Below are 20,527 nucleotides of genomic sequence, written 5' to 3'. Positions count from 1 at the left end.
TCGTTGAGGGTGAGAAGCATCGTGTCACCGGGTTAAGTGGTCTGCTTCCTCACATTTGCGTATGCGTTTTATGCTGCGTTTCTTGAGAAGACACCGGTCAGCTGCGCCTCTGTACCCATTTTTTGCGAATCGTTCTTGCCATACTTTTTGCAGCTTTAAGTATTATTATTTCTGAGCACGGGGCATAAATTTGTAGAAATAAAAATCGTCGCGCTAGACAAAAAAAAAAAAAGATTATAAGCAGATGTTTTTGCTTATCTATGAGAAGTGTCAACGTAGAGATTCTGCATTGGGCCAGGTTTTTATGACAACTTGCGACTGCTACGCCCGGATTTAATATGACACATACATTGCGCGACCGTAATACTGCAAGCCCGACATCTTCGCTTTTTTGCATTTTACTGAGACCAAATATTTATGGACGTCAACATTTACTGCTTAGGTTCTCAATACGTACTTTCTGCGAGACTATCAGCATTTTACAGCAATAACTCTTATGGGTTCGTCCCACCACCGGAAATTACGTCCGTTGTTATAGCGGTTGTATGTTGTAGTGGGCGGTTGTGGGACGTTCAACGTCGATGTTGCGAAATCTTTAAAAAAAAAAAAATCGCCCACCGCCCGCGGGAGTCGAACATGGGTCCGTTGCGTGCGTAGCAGAGTCATTAGGGAGTTTTCGTAAGTCGTTTTCGCCGTCCCGCAACGCCCTCCACAATCCGCTACGGTACCCGGAATTCTATAGTCAAGGCTATCGGCGCGAAGGCACCGTAGCAACTTCTTCGTTGCGGAGGGCTTAGCGGAGGGAGAAACGCGGTCTACGAAAACTTCCTAGTACCACGCCACAGCTCTAATAGGAAGTTTTAGCGAGTCGTTTTTCGAGCACACGGTTCCGAAATCAAGAACGGTGCAGCTGGTCCGCAACGACCGCAAAAATATGTGGTGTGTCTCCGTCATCTTGAACTTGAACGATCGTTCACGTTGTGTGCCGTCGAACCAAATCATTTCGTCTGCTCGCGGTCGCCACGGCCCGCTAGTCTGCCCGCAGATCGCAAGACTTTACTAGCATGCGCAGTTTACAGCATTCACAATCGCTTACCATTGTGAGCAGTCCTCAAAATGTTTTGGTTCAGCCTCTCAGATGAAGCGGACAAACAGGATGGCAAATCGCCTCCCGCTGTCCTAAGCCTAACGCTCGGCTGGGTCGGCGAAGTCAGTTGCCGAACCGATCGCCACCTTTTTTTTTTTGTTAACCGAGTCGTGAACGGTGCTGGCTGCGTTGCGGTGACGGAGAAACGAACGAGAAGAGCCTCCCGACGCCCCGAACGACTCGCGCGCGCATGCACAGTGGCGTCGCCAACGCTTTCGAAGGCGAACCGCTCGTGTGGAAACGACGTGCTAATACTCTCTAATGGGGGCTTTTTGCAAACCGTTACCGTGTTCCACGTACCGCACTACCAGAGCCTTTGAAGCATGCTTTTAAGTGCGCGCCCGGGTGATACCGTGACCGCGTGGCGCGCGCTTAAAAGCATGCTTCAAATGCTGCAGTGATGCGATACGCTGAACTCGCTAACGGTTTGCTAAAAGTACCCAATAACCACAATAACTCGAGTAAAACAAAAAATATTGGCGATCACTTGTTCTCGTTAAGAATGTTGCACAGTGTACAGGGATGATCCTTTGGACGCTAGAGGTACAACCTTCTGCTACGAGGAGTCTGACTAACTCAGATGATATCTTACGAGTTCATGCCCAACAACAACAACAAAACACTGGACTTCTTCACTTGAGTTGAATAATGTAATGTTTCACATTAGTTCACGCGAACCCGCACGTACAAAGTGTGCGTTAAGACGAAATAAAAATAGAAATATACAAAAGAGGAAATGGTTCGCGCTACTTAGGATGTGTTTTCCTTCCGTGCATTTGGAAGAGGAAAAAAAAAGGGGGGGGGGGTGCTTTGCTTCATCCGGATTAGATAATTGTGGCGGTCTAACCTGGAGCCCTACGGGGATATAAAGAAGTTTCCGGAAACGCCGTTTCCAGCTAACATGTATTACTTATGCAAGGACTGGCTCTCCTGATTTTCCTGATAAACGCCTTAGGCGATTTTTGTAAGCGTTTCAAACCTAATTTTTGCATTTGCTTTTTATCCGTTTTTCGTGTACTCTCTTCCCCAGCCACCTAGTAGAGGTATCCTGTATGGGCGACGGAAACATAATAAAACATTTCAACTTATAAGATAGTAAAAAATAGAGGGGAGGCAAAACGAGAATGTGTGACGGTTACGCTTATATCGTAAATGTCCTCTATTGGCATGGCGATAGCAAAGCAATGTTTTCGCCCCTGCTGGAGGTGACGACAATTTAAGATGGCGGCGCCGTTGTGGAAAGGGGCGATAGCCCGATCCTTTTTCTTACGTGCTCCACTGGGAGAAACGACTGTTGACTTTCTTCAGCTGCTATGGCCTCTCACAAAATAAACGATAGCGTTATTTTATTCTTCTGCTTTCGGGCTTTTTACATCGTCTAAATTACTATCAAGTACATATAATAATGGGCGGAGTATATTCTTTAAAAAAACGTGCAGAATTTTGATGCAAGTAGGCAATAATTGTTCTTATTATTTTCCACTGCGGAATTCATGTGGTACACCACTTTACGTGACTTTAGCTACTTTCTGCGCACAAGTCAATGAATGACTCAAAAGTGAGGCATATTATGATATGGCAATTTTTAGGGGAAGTTCCCAGGGTAGATAAGAGTTGCGTAAGAATAAATTGAATTTCAACTGACGCCTTCTGGGCGACAGGGGGTTGCTGAAAAAAACCTGTCTGCTCTAGGATTCTATCTTGGTGCCTCACCAAGACTGTAGTGCGGGGCTCTACCAACTGAGCTAACCAGGAGCTGGTAGTCAGTAGAGCAAACAAATTTTGACAGTTGACACCAGTTTTGATCATAGCCACCGCAAGGGTAAGATCAGACGTAAATGATTTATGTGGAAATGTTTAGAGGAAGTTCTCCAAGGTGGAGAAAAGTTACGTAAGAATACGTGAGAATTCTTACGTAAGGTATATTATCTTAGTCTCTTCCTGCACTACGCCCCGCGACATCTGTCTAGCCAGCCGACAAACTTGTCAGCATAGTTAGTTTTCGTCTTGTCTTTTCTCGCTCTAACCTTCTCTCTTCAGGCTGCGTACTCAAGACATAAGAACAACATACCTAAGTCAGGTACTACGACGGACATCATGAGCTGGTTATGGGTTCATCTGCTTTTTCGGAAACATGTATGTGCACCTCACTGTTAATAAACAAATCAAATGGAATTGAATTGAAACAACCCTTCATGCTTCTACGATTTCCATGACAATCTTTAAAGAAACACCGCTCAAAATCGACTTGCATCGCGAAGGTCAGGTAGGAATCTTCATACTATTTGTCAATTCAAGATATAACAAGATATAACAGACTCCGCGAGAATTGTAGCCGCAGAATGATAATAATTGGGGCTGTGTGGATATTATACAGCGTGTAGTTGGTCAGCCATTTCAAAGTTGCGACGAGTCACTCGCTGTAGATGACAAACTTAGCCAGTGCAGTACAACCGCTAGCCTGGGGTCTTTAACCTGCACCACGAAGTTGTGGTACACGACTGCATGCCGGTACAATGCTTGTAGCCGCTGAATAATAATTGGGGTTGTGGGGATATTTATACAGCGTGTAGTTGGTCTGCCATTAAAGTTGCGACGAGTCACACGCTGTAGATGAGCAATTTAGCCAGTGCAGTACAACCGCTAGCATGGGGTCTTTAACGTGCACCACGCAGTAGTGATACACGACCGCACGCCGGTACGATGCTCATCCAGATCGAAACGGGCAGGGGTGGGGCTCGAACCTAGGATCCCTGGGTTCTGCAGCGCGAGCTTTCGCTCCACGCTCGTCGAGCTGGGTGTGCGCTTCAGCCCACTCGGCCACCGATCCCCCAAATGCCAACCGCAGCCAATACACCGATGGACACAGTAGGCGTTTGGCAGCTTCCGGTTCCTTGGGAAATTTTCGTTCAATGTTGACGAACAACGGCAATGAGCTGCAAGCCTGTGAAAGCATAATTCTGAAACCTCCAGGCTGTAGTTTTCAGAACCATGCTTAGACAGGCTTGCAAATCATCGTTGTCATTTGTTAACAGCTAAACAAATTTCCTAAGGAACCGGAAGTTGCCAAACGCCGCTCAATGCGCCACGCGATTTTGTCTCGCCTTTTGTGCCTTTGGACCTTCCAAAAAGAATTCCCACTCATCTTGAAAAATGTAAAAAACTAAGACCATTGATTAATTGATTAATTGATTGATAGTCACAACGCTCGTCATCTTTGCGAGTTTTTTTATCCCCGGCTATACCAATCACGCGCAGTAAATGCCCCATAAACCTGCGGTTTTTTTTTTTGTTTTTTTGTGTGCGTGAATTGTTTTGTCACTGAAAAAGACGGCGAGCACCTTGACGTCCTTTACTGTATTACGGTGTTCTAACTGTATCCTTCACTTTTGGCCGCTGCTTGATTGGCGCTAGTGCCACTAAATGAGCTGCGCTTAGAGTATCGGCACTCTGTTCTCCGACATTGTTGTGGGCGCCGCCATTTTGGTTCGTATGGAGATCAGACGCAACTGCCGATCGTCAGGATTAAAAAGTGCGACTTCCTCAGCTTTGGGTTCGGTGTTAGGAAGCTCGTGTAATATTGCTTCGTTCTGTCGCGAATTGTTTAATGATTTGCGGAGAGCGGAAAAGCGTTTCCTGCGGTTTCACATAAAGCTTCAGATAACTGGCAACCATGATTTTAAGCCACAATATGGCCAAGTGTCGCTACTCTGAAGCTCAGCGTATTTAGTGGCGCTAATTGGCGCAATTGGGTCGTAGCGTTGGCTGGGTTTGGTATAATAGGGAATTTTAGAATAACGTACGCAATTTTAGCGCACGCTAGCGCTAAATTTAGCGCTTGTATTAGCGCACGCGACGCAAGAGAGTTTTAGAATAGCGTTTCTCCGCCGCGACGCAAAAGCCCAAGCATCTCGCGCTTGCGACGCCACCAAGATACAATAAAAAATTTTATTTCACACACAAAATGCTGTAACTTTAGGGAAAAAAAAACGAGTTTTTTGGTCCAGAGTTGCATTTTAATTTGTTTAAACATGAGAACGCGACGCGGGCGGTTGACCGGTCGTGTCCGCTTGCGTCGCCTCGGCAAGAGAGGTCTCGTGTACTGACCTTCGCACATCGTTCCTTCGCCGTGAAATGTTCGCGCGTCGCAAGCATCAAGTTGTCGGTGATCGCTGCCAAACCGAGTACAACGTCGTCCCGTGTTGAAAATTGCAGTCGCGAGGATACCGCCGACGTCGCACTCACGACGCCGCCAAAGCAGCCGCCGACATAATCCTGGAAGCCCCCATTTTTTTTTTTTTTTTTGAACTGTGCTCGTCTTGGTTTTAGCCAACTTCTCATCACGAATCCTCCTAGGAGAGGCGCAAAGACTCATTGCGTACGCACGCTATTTCGGAGAAATAGCGCACGCTAAAATTGCGCACGCAAAGCGCAAAACCTGGTCTGCGTTCGGAGCATGCGCAGTGGCGACGACGCTATTCTTTGCGTACGCAAAGCTTTAGCGTGCGCTATTCTAAAACTAAGCTTTAGCGTGCGCTATTCTAAAACCGTTTGCGGGGAAGATAGCAGTTACAGCGATAGTCGGAGAAGTTGGAAGTTGTCCTCATTTTACTAGGAGGTTAATAGCAAGAAGGGGAGAAAAAAAAAAAAAAGTGCACTTACTGTTTAGCCACGAGCAGCATCTTGAGATGATGCTTCACTTTGTGTTTGAGGAAAAGGTGCTTCAGATGATGATGGTGGTGCGCGTCCGTCACGTGGAGAAGCATTACGAGACAGACGACGACGAAAAAAATGACCAGGTATCTGTTCATGACCATGTCTAGTAGCCTCGGTGCAGCGTCTGACGGAGTCGGGGCTGGGAATACTGCGCGTTCTCCGGCGGCGTGGTATCCAGAGGGATGGAGCGGTCTCCGAGTCGCTTCACTGCTCGGGAGCGAATCACCGTTCGGCGCCGTGTCTCGGCCGAGGAAAGGCTTTTAATTCCACAAAGAGCGTCCCGCATTAGCCTAACCTCTTTTCTTTCCGTTCCCTCCCTCTTGGCCCGTACCTCTTAGGAATAGCGGGTTCCGGTTTGACCGCAACTGGAACGCCGCCGCTCCCGGGAACGGGAGCGACTCCGTCCCCTTCTCTCGGCGTACGTGTGGGTCTTTTGATTCGGTGTCGCCGGCGTCTCCCAATGTGCGGATCTTATCGCGGTTTCCGTCGGGTGGGCGAATCTCGCATTCGAACGCGGTGGGTTTCCGGCGCGCTCCTGTTCTTGCACGGCATGCCGAATCGGCCGGGCTCCTTGACGCGTTCGAGTCTGCCGCCGCCTCCCGGCGCGCGTATCTTTAAGTATATACGGTCGGGCGGAAAATTGAACCAGCGCTCACGATACATTCACATCTCCCCGCCTGTCGACTGCACGTTGCGTGGGACAATAAAAAGAAAAGCGGAAGCTTTGCGCGGCGATGCGAACCTGTTGCTTCTTTTAGACACCCCCGAGTGCAACGGCGCGCGAGTGTGAGAATAAAAGAGGGATTGCGTTTTCTCCCTTATTTACGTTGGTTTTTGCTCGGCGCAACCGTATGTTTCAATGTAGATTTCAGCGTACGTCTCGTTTTCGTTTCGGGGAAAGGGGAGCCAGGCAATTTAGCCGACGGATATGGGTGGGCAGACAACTTTGTTCGGGGAAAGAAGCACCGTAAGATAAAACCGTGTAGAAGTCAGGGAGGTTTTACATAACCTCGCTGTAGCGGACACTACCTTGAAGATTACCTCATTGGTACTCTCTTCAGTCGGAAACGCGTGTGTTCGTGTGCGATGCGGGAGCCAACCACACTCGTGGCGTTCATGTTCCATCGGTAGTGACAGACAACTTCATACTACGAGTGTCACCTATCCTAAAAGTGATAACGCCAGTTTAACTTTTTGAAGTCCCATTTTACCACTCCCGGAAAAGTTCTGGAACTTGACGGTCCCCTTTGCTTGTTAACAGAGCGTAGCCTTCCCTTTTAGACCTTGCACCGAACGTCCGACGTTTTGGTACATCCCACTCGAGTCTCTAGAAATAAACATTTGCGGTGCTCGTGCGGTTTGTTATGTTTTTTTTTAGCCGACGGGAAGTATCTCCCAAGATCAGCAAGACCGATGGCTGCTCTCTCTCCGGCCGGTTACGCGAGAAACCGCCTTCCGCGTTTGATAGAGCAGAAGTAAATGCACTGACACTACAAGGAGCGTACGCGTCTCTTTCGGATACCAGCACGCGTTCGCTGCCTTCCGTCGTGCTTTGGCTAGTCGCGCACGCTGGACGCTCCCGAGACGCCGCGCTCACAGCACTACTGCATCATACAAGACAGATACTGTCTGAGCCCTTCCTTGTACGATGATACTGTCAAATTGGTCAAACGAAAACGGTTGTTACGCATGTTCGAAGCATATGGGAAGGCTTAAAACACACTGAGGGCGCAGATAATTCCATCATCATGTATGCAGTGGTGTCGAACTTTTTTGTATGACAGTAAGAGGAAGCTCACTCTAGAGGCAGGACGTTTAAAAGACTTCCCCTGCCATTTCTGTCCTGTCAATGACAGTAAACGACGGTAGTTGGATTTAAAGTGACACTGAAGGTGATTCATCAATCCTTCTTTTGTTGTGACAACTCAACCTATACGCTCTAAGCATCCCAACAAACCAAAAATCACAACCGTGCGTAGCTTATTTCCTCGTTAAATGCGTGTTCAAAGATCGCGACACGCCCTTTTTGAGAAGAATATTTTTTCCCAGTGAAGTGGTCGACGAAGGGTGCTTGTCGGCAAGTTGCAAGCGATGGATTCGCCCGCGGAGAAAAAGAGGAGTGTATCCGTATGTGTGTCTATCAGATTCTCTTCGAAACGAGTTATATTAAAATCGTTCGGAATCTGCACGTATTGTAAGGCTTTCATTGGTCCGCACAATGTCGTCCGCGAGAAAAAAGAGTCCACATGTTTTTTTTTTTTCTATTGCCCTGAGATGAATAGGCGGTTTTGTTATATAGGACTTCGTATATGTGGGAACTAACACATTTAAACAATATAAGATCAAAAACGACCCTCTTCAAACATGATTTCAGCGCACTTGAGCGATAGCTGCTTTCGCCGGCTCCTCTGTCCTTGCACGCTCGCTCGCAAAACACGGAGGACGGTTTGCCTCTCGAGGGAGGAAGTGACTTTGGAATCGAACACCGCGGCCGCTGAGTGCGCTATTTCGAGAACCTCCGGTGCTTGTCGAACGTCCCTTTCCCATCTCCCGCAATCCTGAACGTGCGACTGCCACTACACGGTCGGAGCGATCGGCCGTGGATGCTGCTTTTAATAGGAACCCGCATTTCAGCTCTGCACCGCTCCCAATCGCGTCCTACTTCCGGGCAGTGCCGGCACTTTGTACAGGCAACCCCGACGGCGCCGAAATAGAATATGAAGCGCGGGGTTGACTCTTGCGTATCCGGAGGAAGCGGGGTTTCGTAATCCGTTTTCTCCGGATAATATCATATGCGAGTGCCCCGACTCGTGGAGCCGCCCCCCCCCCAGCTATACTCCGTTTCACTTAACGCTCGAACGCAGGAGTCAAGCAGCTGTAAAAAATGCACCGTCACGGCGCTCATCGCACTTGTGCGTCCGCTACCACCGACTGAACCAATCACGTACATTGAACGGCCCACGGTCCTGCGCAGATTTCTGCGCGCGAATGGTTTAGCCGCTGAAAGAGAACCCCACAAAGACGACAAGCGCAGTGACGATGCATATTCGAGGCTGCTTGATTCACTCCATTTAATAAAAGTGTGGGCTGCGATCGGACACTGACGTGAAACGGAGTGCACTGAAGTTAAGAACTCACAGTCACAGCTATGGGTGAGTCTTCGCTGCGACTCAGTTAAAGTAAAAACAACGTGGCATATAAACGAGAGGAACGCAGGTAAAACCCCGCTTCCAATTTTCTAAAGACAGATGACTGGATAAAAACGCACATTGTTTCGTGAAAGCGGACTAGGGAAAAACAGCGTCTCAGCCAAGACTGCCCGAAAGAAAGCCTGCCGAGCTTGGAGCACAGGGGCTCTAAACTCGTCAAACACAAAGTTGGGGCCGAAGTTGACGGAGCGCACCGATCGGACTATCACGACGATGACTTCGCACTTTTGTCGCGGGCGTCCAATCGGCGCGCTTCGCGAACTTTCGGCTCTAACTTTGTGTGTAACGAGTTTAGGGCCCCTGGACAAAAAGGCCCCTACGCAGAGTTGCGTTTGAGTGCGTTTGACTGCGTTGTGTCGAGAAACGAAAGCGAGTCCTCGGCGCATCTGTGATTCGTACGGAGCGTGGAATCCAATTCGAGGAATTGCTTGGCACGCGACGTAAGCAGCAGGGACGTCCCGGTTTCCCGCAGCCGGAACGCATCCAAACGCACTCAGACGCTCTCAAACGCAACTGTGCTAAGTGGATTACTGCAGCGCCACCTATGCGGAGGGCAAGTCGTCTGCTTCTTTTGCAAGGGTTGTGGGGAGGTCAGAACGCCGATCTCTGATTGGCCCTGATTGAGGGATGGTGGGTGGACCTCGAGGCAGCCTGCTTTGAGGTCTACCCACTATCCTTCAGTCGAAGCCAATCAGAGCCCGGCGTCGTTCTGACGTCACCACAACGTCTGCGCAAGAAGCAGACGACTTGCTCTCCGTTAGCATCGCCGCCAGCGTGTTGTGCGGCGTCTCGCAACTAGCGCGACGCTAGCACGGGGCGACGCCAAAGTGGACGCATCTGCCGCTTTGCGGCGTTTGTCGGCGAACTTCAGTGTGTTTGCCGCTCGGGGCGGGTCAGAGACCCAATAACGATGACTTCATGCGCAGACTCTGCCTTCTAGGTGGAATTGGTGGACTAGAGGACAGAAACCCGTTTCCTGCGATTTCAGATAAAGCTGCAGATAACTGTCAAGAAAGGTTTTAAGCACCGCTCGTGCGTCGGTAACTCTGCAGCATACCTGTCTACAGTGGCTCAAGCTCCTACTTATGGCGTAACAAAGCTTTATATCACAAGCCCATTTTTTAATGCGAAAGCATTAACTGGGGGGGGGGGGGGGGTCTAACGGATCGAGCTGACGTTATCAGTATGAAACGCGAAAACGGCTCGTATAGTTTCCACGACTTCGCCTTGGGTTCCATTGGTTGACGCGCGTCGACGGGGCTCCCATTGACCGCTGCGCCATGGCCTCTGAGATCCCGAAGCGCGCGCGCGCTAGTATGTAGCAGACGACAAAGGGAGCGGACGAACGGCTTGCATGCTTTCGCATTCACAACTCACAAGAAATGCTTACGTGTACCTCGAGCTTTTTTAATCGTCGGTTTGTAGATATGGAGGACAAATATATTTCACTTGAATAGGATAAGTGTAGCAGCGACCATCTTTTAAAACCCTTCCTATACGACAATTTAAGATTCTTTTCCATCACTTTATACCACAAATTAAGACCGGCGACGGTTTTCGTCTCCATGATTACTGAGGTTCCCTTTCTTCTTGTCCCAGAGGTGTTTGCTTTGCGTGCTTTGCGGTTCAAGCTCGACTCCTTCCACTCATCTTCCAGTGGCACCAGCGCCCCGCTCGCCCTCAGGGCCTGGGCACATTCCGTGAGACGGTCTCGTGTGCGGCGGGACGCAGGAACAGCCGGTTGCGTCATTTGGATCGCTCTCCTCGCTTCCTGATCGTTCGGCGAGCTGTTGAACGGGGCCGTCGGCTGAAGCGTGTCGCCTCGCAAAGACGAACGGATAGGAGCGCGTGCCCGCCGGCTACCAGTCAAACCACCCAGAAGCCAAGGCCTGCGCGTGACGCCATTGTCGGTGGGTCCCCGACTCGCCCCGAGCGGCAAAGACGCTGATGCTCTTGTCCAGAGACGCCGCAAAGGGGCAGACGCGTCCTGGCATCCCACCGCGTGCTAGCGTCGCGCTTGTTGTGACATGCTGCGAAGTGCGCTCCTGGGTCTCCACTATTGATGACGTTTGAGGGAGGGGAGGGGAGGGGGGAGTCGCAGGCCTTGTCTTTGAGGTGGTATTGGATCAGCACGTCAACGGCAGTGCGTCCGATGCGTGTCTCGCCGTGCTCTGGCACCGTTCGAAGAAGTCTGATGGGAGCAGGAAAAAGAGGCGACGGAATTGGTATCGCTGCGTGCTCCGCGGAGGCGGAAACGCGGGCTGATGTAGGGTGACACTTTCGATGATTAGCTCTCGATTTGCTCTCGATCGCTGCACGGGGATCCGATTTGAGTTATCGCTCTCGGGAGGACACGCGTAAACACGGAGAAGTTGGTGGCACGCGAACATAAGTGCGGGTGCGCTAACTTATCGCGTTTCTTTATTTTTCTTCTGGTTGATTTTTTTTTCTTTGGCCTGGTTTTGAACATTCGTGTTTTTGCCGCCAGATGCTACGCTGAAAGGTTCCGAAAACCACTGTTGAGGCAGATGCGAAGATTGTCTATACTCCGTTCACCCCTAAGCTAATCATTAGCTCAGAGAGTGATCACTCTCCCGCTCACATCCCTTATGCCGTGAGAAGGGTCAGGTGATCAAAGGGAGGAAGTCGATTGGTCTGAAGGGCACCAAGCTCGTCCTGAACCTTAGGGATAAACGGAGTATGGCTGTACTCGGGCGTAGTGCCAGGACGGGCGTGCCGCCGGAAGAGTTGGAAGGGTTGGGGCGATGGGGTTCTCCCCGAAGAGAAGGTAATAATGGTGTCGCGCGGCGTATAGAGCAAGCAGAGACGTGACGAGCGTGTACAAGTAGCCGTACAACGAGTCTTCGAGTTAGGTGGTTGACTGAACTACGTTGCTAGTCGAAATGGGTAGCAGCAACGCGTGGTTTGCGTGTGAATAAGGGCATGTTTATTGTGTTTGCTCAGGTTCCGCCGGCTACACGACTAACCTTGAGAAACTTCGAGATGGTGATAAAGAAAGCACTTTCGCCTGCGGAGCGCGTCTTTCGACTCGTGTGTTTACCGCGTCTTCGTTTTGCCTTTTTGATTTCCGGCTGGTGACGTCGGTGCTGGGGTATAATGTTGCGTTTCTGTCCGACACCACCTATCATTCTTTCACCTTAGGTCCGGACACCGCCGACGGAATCAATCATGGAGCGTCAAAACCGCACCGACGTGGTGTTTGTCGTGTTTCTGCATGTGTTCTATCATTGCTTCACCTATCATGTACACGTGACTTGCGTTTTTGACACAGCAAGGGTTTAGTCTGTCAGAACATGGCGCCATTTTTATCCATTGTAGATGAGCGATTTAGCCAGTGCAGTATAAACTGCTATCTTGGGGTTTTTGACGTGCATCACGCAGTAGCGTTACACGACCGCACGCCGGTACGATGCTCATCCAGATCGAAACGGGCAAGAGTGAGGATTGATCCCAGAATGTTTAGGTTCTACAGGACGAGCTTTCGCTCCATGTGCTTCGAGCTGGTGCTCGCTCGCTCGCCCACGGATTCCCCTACAGATTACAAAGCAACAGAGATCTACTTACCTGTCTCTATTCTGATGACGAGAACGATAAAACTGCAAGCTTCAGGCCGCGGGCGCAGATTTGACAGCGTGCTTTTAGGAGATTCTGTTCCGTCCTTGGTTTAAAGCCCCTTCATGTTTTAAAAGTAGCGCAAGGTGCGTCGATGCACGAGGCACGTGCAACGTGCAGCCCTTGGGAAGTTCATGGCGGCACAGCGCAGCACTGAGCTAGATTTCAGGCGCCATGTTCTTCCCAGAAGTGACTCGACTCGCTTTTTCTGGTAGGCAGCCGAGAGTTTGATTAGGACTGGGTAGAACGCGCGAAAAATCCTGGAGGCCATAGTTCAACTAACCGCCGGATCTGAGACAACGCGTAGCATTAGACCCGTTCGATTTACCTGCATCTCCTGCGCCGGCGCAAAAGGTGCAGCTAAATCGAACGACCCTATGCGGAGAGCAAGTCGTCTGCTTCTTGCACAGGAGCGGCGGTAACGTCTTAACAAAGCCAATCTCTGATTGGCATTGATTGAAAAGATAGTGGCTAGACCTCGATACTGAGACCTCGAGGTCTACCCACTCTCTTTTTTTAAATCAGCGAATAAGAGTTCGGGGTTCTGACAATATCGCAAACACTGTAAAAGGAGCAGACGAGCTTGCGCTCCGCATTATACGGCAACTTCTGTTGTGACGTATTTTATTAAATGTTTTTTTTTATTTGTTTAAAGACTACTAGGATTTACGGGTGCCATAGGACACCACAAACACTGTTTGAGACGCGTTCCTGACCCCAGATAGCGCTAATAACTCGTGTACTTGTATCCGGCAAGGAAACAGTGTATACACACACACACACATATATATATACATAGAGAGAGAGAGAAAGAGTGGGCATGGTGGCATAGGAGCCAAGGGGCCGAAGGCGTATGTATAACGAAGTGAAAAACTCACGGTGAGAAACAAGAAACAGCGGAAGTTTAATCGACAGTTTCGCCGAGAGACTCGGCGATTTGATGACTTGTCCTAAAATTCATCGAATCTGGTTTTATATTTTAGTCGTTTTAAAGATATTTCTCCTGCTCTAAATGTGTAAAGAAAAAGAGGTAAGAATATTTTACATATCTGTTTTCATTTCATTGGGGGATAATGTGATGTCGGTGTAAGCTATGAAAGGCCCTTCGACAGTCGGAAGAGAAATACACGCCTCTGAAATAAAAAAAAGTCTTGTTCGAGTGTTCTGAGAAACGTCGATGCTCAGCCAGTGACCCTGAATGTGTTCACGTTCACGCCGAACGGACGAGAGCTGAAAAGAAAGCAGGATGGTAGAAATTCATAGAACCTTCAAAACCTCCATACTCTTCGTATAAATGAACTACTGTAAGGCGATATAAACGCCTCCCCTTAAAATCAGAAAAAAAGGACTAAACGGTGATCAACAAAAGAAGAAAATAAAATGGTACTGTTAACATCCACCCCCGGGCCCCCTACAAAAAAAGAAGAAAAAAAAAATCATGGTAGGTATCAGATGTTCAGATAAGCAAACATCAGTCTGGTTCACGCGGTGAATGAGAGAGCTAGCCAATGGCGTAACACCGCTAACTTAGCTTCTTTAACGTGCACCACGTAATATTTATTACGTGAAGGCATTCCGATACTCATGGTTGAAAAAAAAAACCGAGACTGCGGGTAAACGACACAATACTAAAAAGTCTCTAACAGAGCTGAAATTTTTATTTTCCAAACCTGGTTATATAGGAACTTCGATACAAAAGAAAAAAAGGGGAGAGGGTGAGAACCCCCCAAAGAATGCCACTTTCCACCAACGTAACCTCTGACTAAACAACAAGGACAACAGACTCTGCGTCATGCACTTCTCTTATCTTTAACCCTTTAACTTTAACTTCTCTTATCTTTAACCGCATGACGCAGAATCTGTTGTCCTTGTTGTTGAGTCAGAGGTTACGTTGGTGGAAAGTGGCACTCTTTGGGGGTTCTCGCCCTCTCCTTTTTCTTTCTTTTGTACCGAAGTGCCTATATAACCAGGTTTGGAAAATAAAAATTTCAGCTGTGTTAGAGACTTTTTAGTGTTGTGTCATTTACCCGCAGTCTCGTTTTTTTTTTAACCATGAGCAATGTACACCAGCTCGTTTGCGCCCTCACATTTTGTTCCGATACTAGCCGGCACAACGACCATCCAGATCAAAACGGGTAGAGGCGGGGATCAGACTCAAGAATGATTCTCGGGTCCTGCAGCGACAGATTTCGCTCCAGGCGCTCCGAACTTCGGTTATGTGCAAACTTCCTCGGATAACGATTCCCCGCCTTCAAGATTATATATGGTCATTGACAGGCTACTATCTTGTGAGAAGCACCGCCTCCCCCACACGCGCGTTGCCTTTCGCCGGGCTTTGACTGCGCGTGTCACGCAGTGTTATAAAATTGAGTAGCCTTGTGTTAGTCTACACTAGAGTCAAAGCGACAGCTTTGACTCTAATGTAGATTAACGTAGGGGTACTCTGACTCTACTGTAGAGAACGCGTGCAGTGGGCATCGGGTATTACGAAAAATCCAAGGTATAGGGCGGGTTGTAAACGTTGTAGTAACGTCTCCACTAATCATGCGAACAAGAGCTCTGAGGTCCCGTTTCGTGACCACCTCAGTTTCCAGGCGTGCTGGCATGTTGCAACGACCGCACACCCCACGCCACTTGAAAGAGACGCCCTTTTGCTTATCAGCGCTTCAATAGACCAATTTCACTAAGCGTTCCAGGCATGCGTCACGCCGCCATAACTAGTTCACAAGGGATAGGCCCCCGTGCACAATATCGCTCGAGCCGTCTCGTGCTCTGCTCGTGCACACCCCCAGCGGGGTTGTGGCGCGTGCAGAAAGACCACAGTTCCCACGATGCATGGCGACAGCGGTGGCGAAGACAAACTCGCTGGTGAGATTGGTCTATTGTTCGGTTAACCGCGTTACCCCGTAACACTGAAATGTACAGATCCCCTTTATTCTCGTGCTCCCCGAAAGAAATTGTTCGCGTTTGACCCACATCTAATTTTTCAATAGCTGATACCATCTTGGGTCAACTTCACTGCATCGCAATAAAAATAAAGACCGCATCATTGTCCGAGGCGGTGCTCTACTCTACTACGTGCTAAAATTCGGCCACTGTGTCGGCGAGTAAGTGTGACCCAAAAAGCGGGAGTATTTCGTCACCGGCAAGCTCTCGCTCCTCAGCAATTATATCTGATACAATTAGACAAGGTTTTGGGGTGGCCGTTCTCCTGACCTCTAATAATAATAATATAAACAAAAACGACGGAAAATAAGGTTAAGGCGTGTCTGGTTATTGTGTTGTAGATGCTAGTTATCTACATTATGTATTCACAATTTTAAGTAGAGACTTTGACTAGGTAGTCCTTGTGCGGCCTATTGCCTCTATACAGCGTACACTCGTGGACAATACGAGCGGCAACACCCGCCTTTTTTTGCGACTGCGGTCCCCGCAATCTCTATTAGCTCTGTCGGAGTCTGAAGCACGGGACCTCAACTTCGCATTACGTATTCCTAATTCAAACCACAGGGGCCCTAATCTACACAGCGTGAGCAAGTGGGACCAAGAAACCGGGACATCGCCACCTGCGACGATTGGCAAGCTCCGCACGACTGACCAATCGCAGCGGGCGGCGACGTTCCGTTCCCTAGGCAACGCTTGGTCCCTTCGTGTAGATTAGGGCCCAGGTCTCTAAAAAAAAAAAACCTGGCAGGCACGCCAAGGAAGCATAAAATACAGAAAGATCCATTGGTGTATTATTACGGAATCCTTGGATACGCCACACACGTGCCCCTTTGGGAAACGCTAACGCTGCCCCCTTTACTTTTTTTCTTTCGGCTTCCTTTTTTGCTTTCTTTTTTGTTTGCTTCCTCTTTTTGGCCTCGTTACGGGGTTAGTGTTAGCGTTTCCCAAAGGTGGACGCGTGTGGCGTTTCCCAATTGGGTCACGCTAACAGATTCCCTAAGAATTCACCCATGGATCTTCCTGCAATATTTTAAGGCGAAAGCATTATGTGCCCCATTACGCGAAAATCCGGCATCGTTAGTGGCGTGACCGAGCAATGGTACCGAAAATGGCCGACGGCGAAAAGAGTAAAAACACGTAAAAAATGCACGGATTGATGTCATATTTATCAGGAAAGTTCCTGTAAACAAAGTAAATGAATGGCTTTGAAAAGCAAATCTGGCGCCGAACCCGGGCCCCAGGGGTGCGAGACGGGCACGCTTCCCCGACGCCATGGCGGCTCCACGGTTCTGGTTGACTAAAGCTGTGCCTACTGACGCCCTTTCATATTCCCACACGTAAGTAGTCTTAAGTGCCTCTGTCGAATTTTTTACCCCTTTCTTGCACTTTCTGCCTGTCAGGGTACGTTGAGAGCCTTGGATACGGTCATCCCTATCCCTCGTGGAAAGAACCACATGCATACCACCACTCGTGGAAGGAACCGCATCCATCGCTTCAATTACAAAAGCACATCATAGCCCACGCACAGCTACTACGGAAACCCAGAGCGAAGGACAACCGGCGACGGTAGAGCGGCAACTGAGCACGCGCGTACAATGGCGTCTCAAGGGAGGGGCGGGGCGGCCCACCCCGGGTGCAGCGCTCAGGGGGGTGCAGCAGGGCAGTGAAAGGAAGGGGGGATTGCGGCGTGCCACGAGAGCGAGGGGTGTGTGTGTGTGTGGGGGGGGGGGGGGGGGGGGGGGGGGGAGAGAAAGGGGGGGAGAGGTCACAGCGGACTGCCGCCCCGGGTGCCGCTGACCCTAGTGGTGCCACTGAGCCCGCATTCCACCTCGCCGCGGCACAACACCTCCTGGATAACAAAGCCGTGGTGCTGAATGTGATGGCGTCATCAGAGAAGGCCAAGGCTGGGCCCCGATTGGACACGACGATTACGGCAACCTTCGGCTCAAAGTTCAATCATGACTCGAAGCCGAGCGCTGGCGCGGCACTCGTTTCCAATCCGTGTCCAGCGTTGGCCTTTTTTGATGACGTGTTCTAATTCAGCACTGAGTCTTTGTTATCTATTGGGTGTTGCGCGGCACCTCCTACTCTCTGGCACCGCGCCAGCTGTGGGCATGACTTCGACGAAAACCAAAGAGCTCGTTTTGACGAAAACCCGGTGGCTTTCGTTTGTCAGCTACGGGGAGAGAGGAAGAAGAATGGGGAGAGGTTGACGCTTGCCGACGTCAGCGCCTCGGACCAATGAGAGCGTCGTACGCGTCACCCCTCCTTCTCCCTCTCTCCCTGTAGCTGACAAACGAAAGACACCAGTGAGATTTTGTCGAAACGAGTGCTCTCATGCTAAAGCATTAAAACTGTTTTAGCTCATATTGGCCACGATAGTACATTGTGTAGCAAGCAACACGCATCAGCCACCATGGAGATTCGAACGAGTGATCTTTATGTCGCGCGCTCCGCGCTCGTGTTGAAACCGCGGCATCCCGAGAGAGAGGTGGCGCCATCTCTCGCTGGTTTCTACACATTCTACTACATTTGCTACTTATCTGTAACTCGCCACACTGTAAATTATAAAATTTTTCCTTTATCTTGGTTTATATCTATCTTGTACGAGCTTTTTTACATCATCAATGGTTCACTGCACTATAGTTTTTTTCATCTTTAGTATAACTATTTTTTTTTTTGTGGCAGAAAATTCTTTAGGGTGACTTCTAGCACTCGGTATATTTAGGTGATCTGAACAGCACAGTATATTCTAAATTCAAATTTCGAGTTTTTCTCGGTTCGGTATATTGGAGTCTTGTACGTTCTCCAGTAATTAGATTTACTTGTTAAATCTAACTTAGATCAGTTACTACTCGTATCGAGAGCGTTCAAAAGTATAAAAAATAAGGGAGTATTTCAATTATGTTTCTTCGTTTCTGCGTAAAATTATGAAATGTATATATTATAAGGGTCCTTGTTCCTCATCCTTCCCGAAGGTACCCGAGTAGCTAGGGTAAATCAAGTTGGTGCACCTGGTTTCCTCCCACGAAGAACCAAGAAATGACAGGTGAACTATTTGAACTTACGGATCGTCCCGGTTCACAAACCCAGCGATACTACGATGAGAGTAGTCAACCTTTTGGGCGTTCGGAAAGGGCGCGACGTTCGCGTACTGGAAGTTGGTGTGACCTCTCCTCCCACCGTACCCGAATCCATTGGCGAATCCGTAGCCAGATCCGCCGCCGTAGCCGTTGCCGTAGTCTGGCACGTAGTCAGGCACGTAGGCAGGCACGTACTCGAGTCCGGAGCCACGTCTAGATAACGCTGGGAGTACATGGTTTAAGAAGCCTCCCGCTCTCGGGGTTTTTCCTCGCGCGTTGGGCAGATAGCCTCCTCCTGAGGCAACATGGATATTCCGATTCGTACCAAAACCGAAGGGTCTTCGGTTGTCTATGTTGACGCTGACTGCTGCGGCTTGGCTCGGCTGAAGGTGGTACAAGCCGCAAAATATGCTGGCAAGGAAGACGCCGACCGACGTTGTCCTCAACAAGGCAGTCAAGGCGCGTGCCATCTTTCACGATAATCTTCGGAATTGACCTCCTGTCAAGGTTGAAGAGAGAGCGAGTCTGACCAGCGCAGTCTTATCGCGAGCGCACAACTCTGTACTTACAGAACTTCGTAAGTTTCCTCAAAGTACCGAAGTGACAGAGCGACGTTTCTTTCACCCGTTGGCTTAAATGTCTCGAGAAAAAAAAAATCTCCATATAAAAATTGAAGTTGCACAGGTTGTGGCCATGCTCTCATTTCGTTTTGGACGAGCGCTCCAGCTTTCGTCGTGTAATTCCACCTGCTCGTTTATCACGGCCGTCTCATTTTTGTGCGTGCTGTTCGCCACTATAGGGTATGCCATTCGTCATGCCCGACACTGCCGCGCTAAGGTTTGCAGAGGATCAGGTGCGAATACGAGACGTATCGTTCGCCTTTTTCCCTCCGCGTTTGGAAAGCCAGCCGCTCTATAACCTACGTACTCACAAAACCACCGATTGGTGTCTCCCTCCAGAAAGCCCGCCTTTGAAACGCGTGACCATTTAAAGACAGCCCCGAAGGATGTCACGACTAGGCGTGTTCTTCTACGTGCCGAACGTTATCGGGTACCTCCGGATGGTCATCATCGCTGCAGACTGGCTTCTAGTCAAAGATGACGTCTGGTTTGCCGTGCTCTTCTTCGTCTCCGTTCTCCTGGATGGCGTGGACGGGTGGGCGGCCCGACACTTCCGTCAGGTCTCGGCGTTCGGTGCCTTGCTCGACGTGATCATCGACCTCGGAGCCCGGGCCATGCTCTGGAGCCTCGTGTGGCCCAGGTTCGGCGGATTCATCTCGTCCATCGAGTGGGTCGGCTTCCTCTGCAACTACAAGGAGGCCGGAAAGGACTGGAAGAGTCCGAGAGACCATCCGCGCTGGATTCGGGTCATTCTGGCGAACGGTTTCAAAAACTTCTGGGGCGGGATCCTGGTTCTGGGCACGCACTTCCTGCCCCTGGGCATCTTTGTGGCCGAGCGGGGCATTGTAGGCTGGGAACTGATGAAGCCCGTCATTGGGTTCTTGTGGTTCGGGAAGGGCATTTGCTTCATGACAGAAGCTTACTTCATTGGCTACCACGTCAACAAGATTAATCCCTGAAGGTTCATCTTATTTCGGATATCGTAGGATTGAAACTTGTTCGATTGTTTTGGTTATAATAACTGACGTGACACCAACCTTTCTTCAAGGACAATCTACCCCCCCCCCCCTTTTTATTTTCCTTTTTTTACATTACATTGTGAGTTGCGACGCTTGATCTCATCTTTTTGCTACGACCGCGGTCTCCGCAAGTTGCATCATTTCTCGGTTATGC

At 49.5% G+C, this 20,527-nt stretch overlaps 1 protein-coding gene across 1 annotated transcript; it reads left to right on the top strand.

Moving 5' to 3' along the window:
* Positions 1–19,740: 19,740 nt before the first annotated feature.
* LOC121046615 (CDP-diacylglycerol--inositol 3-phosphatidyltransferase 1-like) lies at positions 19,741–20,313 on the top strand. The gene has a single exon (XM_040501072.2). The coding sequence runs from the start codon at positions 19,741–19,743 to the stop codon at positions 20,311–20,313; it is 573 nt and encodes a 190-aa protein (XP_040357006.2).
* Positions 20,314–20,527: the final 214 nt, after the last annotated feature.

This window comes from Ixodes scapularis, unplaced genomic scaffold (assembly GCF_016920785.2).
Source record: "Ixodes scapularis isolate PalLabHiFi unplaced genomic scaffold, ASM1692078v2 PGA_scaffold7__128_contigs__length_106722199, whole genome shotgun sequence".
In the NCBI taxonomy this organism is placed as follows: domain Eukaryota; kingdom Metazoa; phylum Arthropoda; class Arachnida; order Ixodida; family Ixodidae; genus Ixodes; species Ixodes scapularis.
This window is presented reverse-complemented; position numbering and strand designations above follow the sequence as displayed.

Coding starts and splice junctions, on each gene's coding strand:
- LOC121046615 (XM_040501072.2), top strand. CDS start 19,741: ATGTCACGACTAGGCGTGTTCTTCTACGTGCCGAACGTTATCGGGTAC.